At 45.0% G+C, this 11430-nt stretch overlaps 1 protein-coding gene across 1 annotated transcript; it reads left to right on the top strand.

Annotated features, from left to right (window-relative positions):
* The first annotated feature begins 7375 nt into the window (after positions 1–7375).
* On the top strand, positions 7376–10972 carry ATP6V0C (ATPase H+ transporting V0 subunit c). Its single transcript, XM_010170603.2, has 3 exons — positions 7376–7403; positions 8676–8859; positions 10140–10972. Exons 1-3 carry the CDS (start codon positions 7376–7378, stop codon positions 10342–10344), a joined length of 417 nt encoding a protein of 138 aa, XP_010168905.2. The 3' UTR covers positions 10345–10972.
* The last annotated feature ends 458 nt before the right edge of the window (positions 10973–11430 follow it).

The raw sequence follows: 11430 nt of genomic DNA, 5'->3' as shown, positions 1-11430 counted from the left end.
GGAGCCGTTTTAATGGGGTAGAAACCTGAATATGTCAGTGTGCTGGGAGTGAAGGCGGCTTTAAAAGTGTTAGTGATGCTGAAAGGAACTGAGAGGCTCTGACCTTCCCTTTAAAATGGGAGATGTGTGAAATACTGCAGAGAGGAAGCTCTTTTCTGGTGGCCGTCCATCTGTGTCTGGAGTCAGTGAGGTTCAGTGCTGAGTAAATTGGGTCATTCTGCAGTATCTCGCTCCCTCTTGAAGAACGCTTTTGTAGACACCCATAAATGCTGTTCTCACTAGAAGGGTCATCATATGATGCCTTTTCTCTCTTGGATCCCGAATTAAACCTTCTGCAGAAAACATCTGCTGTTCCTGACTGAGCATCTACTGTTCCCTGATAGGTGCAGACCTGCCGTTCTGTTTGGGATGTAACATGGGGAAGGCTTCTGTTAGGTTTTTTCCCAAATGCGAGTATTCCAGTAACTAGGAATACAAGAACTAGGAATCAGTCTGGCTTTCTCTTCTGGAGACTTACCCAGTGTTTTCACATGCATGCAGATGCTGAATTGTTTTCATCTGCTCCCTAATTTGGCTACCAGTTGAAGAATCAAAGCATTCAAGTGTTGAATGGGCTGTAGCTTGAGTTGCATTCAGCTGTTCATGTGCCTGGGGCCTTGTGTTAAAGCAGCCTCTGAGATGGTAGCTAGGTCTGCAAGGCAAATTTGTGGAAGCTGCTCGTGATTGATGAGTGTGGTAGATTAAACTGTGTAAATAGTTAAGTAGACAGTGGATTAAAACTGGTGTTTGAGAGGAAACTGTCTGGCCATGCTGATGTTGGCACCATGGACTGTTCTCACACTAGCTGTGTTCATGACTTTAATCTTTTTAATCTTTACCAAAAAAAATGCATGACTTGCTATATTTAGTCTTTGTTCAGTTTGTACCCAGTGGTGGGATGCAGATGTCCTGTGCTGAGGGCAGTTGGTGGCCTGCCACCTTGGAGTTAAAACATGTACTCACACTTGACAGGTAAGGACTTTCCTGAAAACACTGACTGGAATGCTGTGGGAGCCAACCTTGGGACTACTGACCTACCTGCCTCTTGGCTGATGAAGATAATGGAGGAACAGACTAAGACCTAGTTACTTGTTGGAAAAAACAGTCAGCAGATAACTCCTTTTTGCATATTTTGCGGTGATTAAGGTCCTAAAAAGTGAATTTTCTCCTTGAGGAAGGAACAATTGGGTTCCTCTTGAAAAATTGAACTCAGATGCCAAAGAACATGGTTGTATGGTGTTTTAGACACCGGGTTTCTGATACGTAAGCTTCCTTCAGTGGAAACATCAGTGAGGGATGCAGACTTAAGGCAGCATTTTAATAGGCATTCAAAGTGTTGCTTGGCATGTCTAAACTAGAAGTGAAGCATTTCCTAGAAGCTGCAGGTTTGAGTTGGGTCATTCAGAGTGGGTACTTAAGCTATATTGATGAAGATTTGGTAACTATTGTGTCACTGCTGGTACATGACTGGTCCTTGATGCAGAATCTGTCAGATGGTCCTATTACCAGCTGGTCTGAGCCATGATGTTAGTGTCTTGCTAGGTCCTAAGTGCATCTGATGTGTTCAGTCACTGCCACCACAGGTTACAGATATTGCTGATGCAAAATTATTTCTTCCTGTGAACATCACTGAACTGCTGGTTTAGTGAAGCGACTTGGATTTTTAAGGCAGTATGGCAGAGGCTTCAATACAGGATCAGCTAGAACTTGCAGTGTCATGTAGCTTTCCTAATGGGGATGTGACACTACAGCATGTTCTGATGTTAATTGAACATCAGTTGTTAAAAAACCCACCCTGATTTAGAAGTAAGGAGCTAAGTCTGTCTGGACAAGCAGTGTAAAACTGTCCTAGATCAGTGTTAATTAGTGCAGTGTTAATGGCTGACTCATGCTGGATCTAAAGATCAGATTCTTGCAGAGCTGGTAGTTCTGAGACCTATTTCCAGTAAACATGTTCAAGTTCTATACTGTCTAGGCTAGTTTGATGTGAAAACAAGTGACTTTATGCTGTACTGTTTGATGTTTGAACATTAACTGCTGATGGTAAATAGATGGTAGAACTTGTTCTGGTCAGCTAGTACTGATGGCAGCTAGAAAGACTAAAGCAGGCTGGTGTGACCTTGGCTATCTCTGAGCCTACTTACTCATTTGCTGATTACAACTTGCTCTGATAGCGAAGGTTCCTTTCTTTCCTATGTGTAAAACATGTGGCTGGCTCAGTGTCAGGTGCTGTTGAGTGATCACATTATTGTGGCTTTTCCATGCAACTTCAGCATGTCAAAATGGAAGAGCATAGTACTGGGCAAAGCTGTCTGATTCTGCTTGCTGCTGCTCTGTACAAAAGCGCCATGTCCCAGGCACGCCCCGCTGTGGCCTCTGTAATGTGGGCAGGAGTTTTACTTAGACCTACACTCTGGATGGGCATTCAGTGCCTTCAGTACTGCTGCACTGTTGAGCATCTGGAAGAGAGCTGATGAAGAGAACTCTAGCCTGTGGTGTTAAGATAAGTCCTGTGTCTTACTCCTCACTGTTGCTGGAGAGCTAATGAAATGGCACTTTTTATTTTAAACTAGAGCTGCAGACACTGTAGCAGTTGGTTAGCTATTAAGGGACCTCAGTGGTGAAACTGCTGGCTCAGAACATCCAGCTTGATGCAGCTGACAGCCCTGCACAGTCTGATTCTAGAAGGCATCATGGCTATAAACAACTTGCAGCCTTGAAGGCAAATTACAACTGCTCTTTGAAATACTGTCTCTTGAGGGGTGGAGAGGTGGTAGAGAGGAGAGCTGCTTGCTTCTCAGTAAGGAGCTGTAGACCTCATCCTAAGAGGAGCTTGCAGACTCCTTAGCTGTAGCTTTCAGGTAAAAATGAAATGGCAGAACAGTGCAGCTCAAGGTAGTCTTCCATTTTAAATCATTTAAGAGTACTTCAAAGATACTGCGGTATGGGCAGGAAAACTCTGTGGGTCCAATGTTTGAGCTACCAGTCTGTCTGCAGTAGAGAGACTAGCTCAAGCATTCATCCTAACAGCAGATAAATTAGTTGACTATTGAGACATAAGTGTTGTAACAGAAGAAAACCAGATAGGCAGTATGTATAGAACGGTTCGAGTTGGAAGGGACCTTAAAGATGATCTAGTTCCAACCCCCCTGCCAGCAGCTGGGACACCATTTCTACAGCTCAGTTAACGGAAGACATCTCAACAAGGACCTCATTTCCACTTGGTAAATGCTACTCTTGGGAACATCTGAAAAGAAGATCAAGCATCAGGGTAAACCATTGGCTCTGCAAAAACTGTCTCAAGCTGGTATGCTGCTGCATGTACTGTCCAGGTGTACCTGATGGGACTCCTGTCTCACCCTGAAGTCACTGTAGGCTACAAAGTACTCCCCCTCTGATGGGAACGTTCAGAGCAGTAGTGGAGATACATGGCAGCTGCCTCAGGACCCCTTACTCAACTTCCTTTTTTCACTTCCTAAAACCAGCCTCTTCTGTCTGTCCAGAGCCTGACTGATTTCAAGCAGTGGTTGCAAGCTGAAAAACTCTCCAGCCTGATCAGGCTGCTCAGTGCTGATTGAAACAGTGGTTTCACAGAAGTGCATGCATCTACCTGCTTGCTGTCCTCACCAAACAGTGAGGTGTAACTTGCTGAACTTGCTTCCTTCAGACTATGAATCTTGTGAGTGTGAAGCTTCAAGTCAGACTAGTCTGGCCACAGGAGTGTCTGCTGGATGCAGTCAGATGACCTTGGCTCTCCAGTGCTTCAGGAATGAGGCAGCTTAGCTGTGGGTGCTGTAAGCTGCTGTTAGACCAACTAGATGAAAAGGGCTCCTGCCAACTGGTGCAACAAAGTACTCTGCCAGTCAGTACCTGGAGTACAGTGGTCCACCCAGTCTGTGAAATGGACCATCTTCAAGGCTTTGTGGGAGCTCGTATGATGATAAAGATAAATAACAAGTGCCTGGACTTTGCTGCTTCCAGAAGAGTGCTCTGATGTGAAGTGTCAGCCTTACCATACTTAAAAACCAGCAGATGTTGGCTTTCTGTGCTACGTCAGACAATCCAGAGTATCAGCTGCAGCAGTCCCAGCTGCTTGGACAGTTGACTGGTAATTCTTTTTTTTTGATTGCTGCTATTGCAACACCTTCTTGAGGAGCTAGCAGACTTTTTAAGTTCTCAGATTTACTGAATAAGAGTAAATGGCCTCCTGGCCTTGCAGGTGGTTTCTGATGATGCTGTAAGCTGGCAGTGCTAGTCGTCTTTGGAATCCCCACAGCCTCTCGTAACACTAGAGAAGAACAAAAAGCATGCTGTCCCTAATCCTATAACTGGTGACTCACTGAAGATTTTTCAAAGTCTACAGTTTCCTGTAGGGCAGCTTATCTGTTTAGCCCTCTGGTTATCACTGGAGGACTGGCTATAGCCAGGCTTTGGTCAGGGTGATCTGAATTTGCATGGGCTGCAGATACAGTTCCAGTAATGTGGCTGTCTCTTCTATGGAGATGCAACTGGGTGCAGCAACATGGTTTTTCCAAGGCAGCCATGGAGCATTTATTACTGTAATCTGAGGTAGAGCTGTGTGTGTAAGTGTGGTGGTGTGGGAGAGACCTTGGAATACCAGTGGGAGGAAGCCTCTTTCTTTGAAAATGCCCAGGTTTCTGTCATGGCAAAGCAAGGACTGTACTTGACCTGGATATTACCTCTAACAGTTCTCCAACCATTTAAGAACTGCTGCTCAAGGAGGAACAGGCATGGAGGTGAATTGATGCCTGGTGGCTGCTTCAAGGGAAGCCTACCTTCTGCAGAGGGAGCCCATTTGATAGTGGATTCATTATGAAGGGCTCCAGATGTAAGTGCTCATCCTGAATGGTCTTTCAGACTTGCTATCTGGTATCTTAGTTGAAAGTCTGACTTTTGTTACTAGCTGAATTCCTAATGCAGGGAAATTCTGCCTATTAGTGCTCTGGAAGTCTTTAACACACTGCAGTGTGAAAACCTGCTTCTCTGCTGGGACACAGGAGGAGTCACTGGCTCTGAATGGATCAGATGCTGCTGGAGTACATGACTGGTTCTGAACCTCTGTTCTCCAGCTGAGCATAGCTGTGTGTATTGCAGCTGCTCAAACTGCATCTGTGCAAATGGTCCCCTGGCTTGAAGGCTCCTGATAATGTGGTCACTGTCCATAGGAGCAGATCTGTCTGCAGAGCTTTGCACAATCAGTGCAAGGCTTTTGGTAATAGCCTCTTTCTGTATTGAGGGAGTGTCGTGTGAGGTGACTTGCACTTAACTTAGCTGCAAGATTAAGGTTCTTGGTGCATGACCTTACTGAGCACTGTAACTATAACCACAAGATTAATCCTAATACTTGGACTAGCACTTGATATAAACCGCAGGCTGCTCTAGTACTGACAGTGAATATTGGAGGTGAAGCTCTACTGGAGGTCCTGGCAGTGGAAAGACTACAACTAGTCTTCAATATGTACTGAAGCTGTTGACTACCTGCCAAGTTACTTTCTAGTTCATCCTGGAGCTGCATAGCTATACTACCTCTGCTGCCACTTCTGAGTAACAGGAAGCAGCAGCTGTGTTGAAGTGCCAGGCAGTGTATCCTCAGCCCTGTGGGAGTGTGTTTTGGCCCCAGGAGCAGTACTAAATCAACTCTGGCCTGTGAGTTCAAGCAGTGACTCTTCAGAAGTATTTCAAAATCAAGTTAACCTTTGAAACTGGCTTACTGGGAGTAGGTGGTCTTGAATGATGTGTAAAGCAACTTTTCTGTATTATAACACCACTGAGCTTATATATGGCACAGTTCCTGGTTATAAACCAGAGTGGCTTCCTTCTGTGATAAAGCTAGGTAGGCAAAGTGCTTCTCCAGCTGCCAGGTAAATGTTTTGATAGCTTTGTATGGTTTAAAGGTGGTGTTGGAGCTTACCAGGTCAGTATGTTAGTGGTGATGGAGCTGCGTGATATGAAGCAGTGTAACACTGGTACAGCTCTCACTCCATTGTCACTGTCTTCCACATTGCTCTGAGATTTTGGAAAATGACTGAGACTTTGGAAGACATGTCCTTTCAACTCATCCAGGGTATTTAAATGTAGTATATGAAGTGTATGTGTTTCAAACACTCACAGCTACCAAGAGTTACAAGTCAAGATGTGTAGGATGTAAGTGCAAAATAGCCCATAACTGAATAGCTTTGCCGTTACCTGGCTGTGTCATGGTGGGAAGTGGAATCATCTTTGCCACCTGGGCTGTAACACTGGGGTATTGTCAGAGGTGCCAGGAGAACTCAGGCTAGTGAAGAGCAATACTTGACAAGCTGCCTTGTAAGATACTGGAGGTGCAGCTCAGAGGACTCCAGTGTAAGCCTGTTGGTTGGGATGCTGTGAAGACTTTATTGGGAGCAGAGGTGCCAAGCTCTGAAGATGTATGTGTAGCACCTGTGACTGTCCATCAGTGGGAGTGTAACAGATCTTCAGTGCCATCTCAAACTGTAGTGTGCAAACTAGCAGCTACACAGTACATGTAGACTATTGGTTAATGTCTCTAGACCAAATTCAAGGCATAAACTCTTACCTATCTAGAAATGGGATTTAACAACTGGGAATTGATAAACTTACACTGATCTGCCCCTCCCCAAACGTTTAAGTAGGCTGGCTTTCTGTAAGTGGAATTACAAAATCATCTTTTGTAATCCATCACTGCATTAATTGCAACACTTTTAACTTCAGACTTAGAGGAAGTAATGACTGATCTAAGTTTAAATAGTGAACTTCCCTCATTAGTCTCTGTTTCTGGAGAGGTTTATAAAAGATTCCAGACAAGAGAAGTGGTTTCTGCTAAATGCTCTAGCCACTCTTTCTAGACTGAATCTTGATTCCACTTACTTCTAGTCCTCAGAAAACGCTTCATTCAACAGAAAAGGTTCCTGATTCCCATTAGTGATTTCTTTCTACACTTCCTAGGGGCATTATCACTGATACTGCTAGCTAAGTCTGTGCACTAGTTTTGAGGCTCAGCTTATATTTGCAGGTAAAACCTGTCTTCTGCTCTTGGCTCAGGCGTCCTGCTAAGATGGATTCTAGTTCTGACTTGCACTGAACAGCCCTTTACATCTGTCTCGGAGACAGTCAAGGTTCAAGAGCTTTGCTAGTAGAGAACCAATTTGTAATTGATAATGAGGCTTTCCCTTCAAGTTTTTGTAACAGAACCTGAACTTCTGATAGTGAGGCTTGTGTTAATGCAGCAGTCCTACCTTCATTAATCTTCTGAAGTTTCTTTGTGCAAAGCCAGGACGATTACTGCTCAGTTCTTGACTGCTCAAAGATAGGCTTCATGGAAATGCTGAGTGAGAAGCGGAAAAGTATGTACCCTAAACCCTGTGGTGGCCACCTCCTGGTGGCTTTTTTGGGCAAGGTGCACCATCCACCATCTCACACTTGGATGCTGGTGTAAGGCAGCTACAGATCTTTGTGGAACAAGCAGCTCTCCCTGGTAGAAACCTTAGTTTCTAAGTGTGTGTCACAAACCCAAATAATCTCTGAACAGTATGAAGATTTGAAATCCGCATGGTTTTAATACTCTCCAGTAGCCTTTTAGAGCAGGCAAGAGCATTTTCATGATAAATTGGACTGTTACCTCTGAGTATCAGCCTGATGGTGTCTGAAAAGGAGACTACGTGCCCTTCCACAGGGTATTCAAGGTAGAAGTTACTTTTTTGGGTAGTGCTTTGGGACTTTTCTAGCACTTGTCATTTGGAGGTGATAAGTGCATGTTCTGCTTTGAAATTCAAGCTTTGGATTCCTGTGCTGGTCTCTGCATGCTTGAGTGCTTACAGATGATCAGTGAACCTTAGGGGTAAGGTGGTTGTGGTCCTCTATATCCTACAAGCCATACTCTACTTCATGGTTCCAGTGGTTGGATTATCAAGTGTTTGGACCTGAATACCTCACAGTTGAGGTTATTGACACATGAACAGGGTGTCCTTTCTCCAAGGAATTAAGTGCAGGAATAATACATGAGTTTGTTGCTATCTCAGTATGTGTCTGAGAAGCTGAAATGGCATATTTAACCCCAGAACAAAGCATAGGCAGATAGGTTTTGTAGAAGAAGAGGCCCCATGAAGGTGACTTGTTAAACATTGGGTGCATCTGAGAACTCAGCCCAAGTGGCTCAAAGGTCAGTGACTGTAAACCCTGACTTTCAGCCAGGTTGCATCCTGCTGCAGTAGCAAGATGTGCTTTGCTACGTTTCATCTGCATTTCAGCTGAGTAGAGCCTTGGTGCGGGTTCTGTGGGGGCACGAACTCTGAAGCAATGGGTTAAGCTGTGGGCCTTGGGTTTGGTTCCTAAACAGGGAATAAATGTCTGCTGGGGAGTATATCCTGATGTGAAACCAGCTTAGAGTATTCTGTTGTCAGTACTGTTCAAACAGCACTTCTCTCTTGGTCTAGGACTCCAGATAGGCCACTTCCTCATCCCTTAGGGGAATATTCCTGGCTGACAAACCAAGTAGTCAAGTGACCGTGTTAGTTTTGCACAATTCTTCCTTATGCTGACTCAACTGTCCTAATACTGCAGCTTAGTGAAGGAGCTGCTATTTGGGATGTCTAATGCATTTTTTTTTTCTATTCCAGCCTTGGGAGCTGCGTATGGAACAGCAAAGAGTGGCACAGGTATTGCAGCCATGTCTGTCATGAGGCCTGAGCTCATCATGAAGTCAATCATCCCTGTTGTCATGGCGGGTATTATAGCTATCTATGGCCTTGTAGTGGCAGTCCTCATTGCCAATGCCCTCTCACCTTCTATCACACTATTCAAGTAAGTTGCTGTATCTGTCAGATTTTTTTGGTTTGTCCTGTCCCTATTTTGATGCTCCTGAATGGGTGGGTTTTGTTTTAAGTCCCTGGGAAGGACTGTCAATGCTAAATGCTCCTAAACCTGGGCTTAGCAGTATGGGCTGGATTTTGGCTGTTGTACCTGATGCCTTAGCCTCAGTGGCAGTGCTGCCGGGTGAGTTTGCTGTGTTAGCAAACAGATCAGACATCCCACTGCTAGAGATAACATAGTGGTTTATGGCTTGAAATAAACCATGTGCAGGCAGTACTGGCATAGCAGGCTAAGCTTGTTTCGTGATGCTGAATTGTAGACCTGGAATACACAGGTCTTTCCAGGAGTGTCTAAGCAGACTGTCTAAGTAGTTCTCCTGTTGCCTGGGAGATGCAAATGAATAATTAATACTGCTTACTGCTTTATGTGCTGGTAAATCAATCCTCAAGCTATATGTCAGGCTTCTATACCAGCTAAAGTCTGAAACTTAATCTGCTCTTGGCTTTTGAGGATAGCTGGAACTGGCTTGACTGAGACATCTCAGAATAAAATGATGCTTCTGAGGTCTAACAGTGTAGATATCTGTGTCAGTGTACAAGCTATAACTGATGAGCAGTGTGGTTGGCTTAGTAAGCTGTGATCTAAGAAACAGCAGGTACCAGTGCTCCTTTGCAGTTACCAGGTGGCCAGATACTGACAGGGACTGCTCCTTGGGTATGCCTGCCTGGAAAACCAGACCATTCCTGCCCAACTCTTGCAGTACAAGAGACCTAAATAGTCACCTATCCCAGTGCTCTGGCTGTACAATAATGTTGCTAAAGGTGGGAGACAAAAGCAGCTATTAACAGGCTACCCAGCGCTGTGGGACAGGCATTTACTGCGAGTGCTGGCCCACGGGGCTGGGGGAAGGACAGCTCTGGCAGTGTACTAAACGTGCAGCTGACTGAAGCAGCTACAGACAAGCTGGGTGGCTGTGTGAACTCACAGGCCCAGTAGCCCAGCCTAGTGTGTGAGCCATACCTGAGCATCAGCTAAAGATCTTGCTTAGCTGCCCATTTTTTAAAGTATCAGAGCCGGGGGTCTTGGGAAGCATCTGCTTTGTGAGGCATATTGTGCCTGCTTAAAGAGAAGCTCTTTCTGCAGGAAGGAGGTTCCCTTTAAATGTTAATTCTTAATTCCTCTGGGGAGTGCAAAAAAAAGGCTAGCCTGAAGTTGGAGGCTTGGGTGTCCTGTTGCTTGCCATTGAAATTCTCTCCATCTCTGTCCTACAGGAGCTTTCTTCAACTGGGTGCTGGCTTGAGTGTGGGCCTCAGTGGTCTGGCTGCTGGCTTTGCCATTGGCATTGTGGGTGATGCAGGCGTACGGGGAACAGCACAGCAACCCAGGTTATTTGTGGGCATGATCCTGATTTTGATCTTCGCTGAAGTCTTGGGTCTCTACGGCCTCATTGTTGCCCTTATTCTCTCCACAAAGTAAAAGTTGCGGTATGATGTAAAGAGATGTAACAAATCCACATTTAAAAAAAAAGCTCCAGAATGAAAATGGTCTCTCCAATGTGTACAGTTGTCCGAATTTGGTAGTTGATCTCTTGTAAATGCGCAATGTATGTTAGTGACTTGTCTGTCCTGTGTGTACTTCAATATTAAATTGGATGGGCTGCTCCAAGCCTGCTGCCTGGCTTGGGGTGGCCTGTGTGCAATTTTCCACCCATTGCTGTTAGTACTTTATGTATAAATATGAACTAGAAATGTAATTTTTTCTCTTCACTGGATGTTTATTTATAAAAGACTTGACATGTTCATACATCTATGGAGCAAGGATTTTCAATTTCCCATGCTATATATATTAATCTTATATATAGGTAGATTACACTGTGGGGTCAATTGTAAGTGCAGAGAATTCCTTGGATGTAACTTTGATTCTAAAGATTGCTGTAGTGTCCTGGTATTGGAGTATGAGAATTTTGTGTTTTATTACAGCAACTGTCCGAAACACTCCTGTGTTTCAGTAGTAACCGCGTATGCTCCGGCATCAGAGTCGTGCACCCAGTGTTGGGTTACAAACTTCTACCATGTTTCCGAATAAAACTTCCTCACTACATTGCTGTAATGAGTCCTCTGCCTCTGATTTCATGCTTTTGCTGCTCCTTTAGGAAGAGGAGGGGTTCCTTTAGCAGGGGAAGGTTCTTGAAGTGACTGAACACATGCAGAAGTGATGCTGTCCTCACTGCTAAACCATTCCCTTTTTCTCCTGGGCAAGTAGCAGTGCTGTTTCCAGCTGCTGCCCATGGGCAGCACTCGGGGTAAGCAGGAACGTGTGGCTGTGCTCACCCTGATCAAGCAGCACATCTTTGCTCTGGCATACGGCAATGCCATGTCAGAGGCTGTGCAGTGTGGCCTGAGCAGAGGAGGTCAGGGAGCGAGGGATGCAGGTTTCAGCCACTGACAGGGAGTAGAGGCTGCCAAAGAGCCTTTGGGCAGGTTGTCCTTGTGATTCCTCTGCAGAAACTTAGTGGGTTGGAAAGCTGCACTGGTAGCAGCAGTTGCCTCTAAAGTATCTGAA

The sequence above is a fragment of the Antrostomus carolinensis genome, unplaced genomic scaffold (genome assembly GCF_000700745.2).
Source record: "Antrostomus carolinensis isolate BGI_N321 unplaced genomic scaffold, ASM70074v2 scaffold53776, whole genome shotgun sequence".
Taxonomy (NCBI): domain Eukaryota; kingdom Metazoa; phylum Chordata; class Aves; order Caprimulgiformes; family Caprimulgidae; genus Antrostomus; species Antrostomus carolinensis.
This window is presented reverse-complemented; position numbering and strand designations above follow the sequence as displayed.

Coding starts and splice junctions, on each gene's coding strand:
- ATP6V0C (XM_010170603.2), top strand. CDS start 7,376: ATGGAAATGCTGAGTGAGAAGCGGAAAA. Junction 7,404..8,675: donor GCTGAGTGAGAAGCGGAAAA/GTATGTACCCTA, acceptor TTTCTATTCCAG/CCTTGGGAGCTGCGTATGGA. Junction 8,860..10,139: donor CCTTCTATCACACTATTCAA/GTAAGTTGCTGT, acceptor TCTGTCCTACAG/GAGCTTTCTTCAACTGGGTG.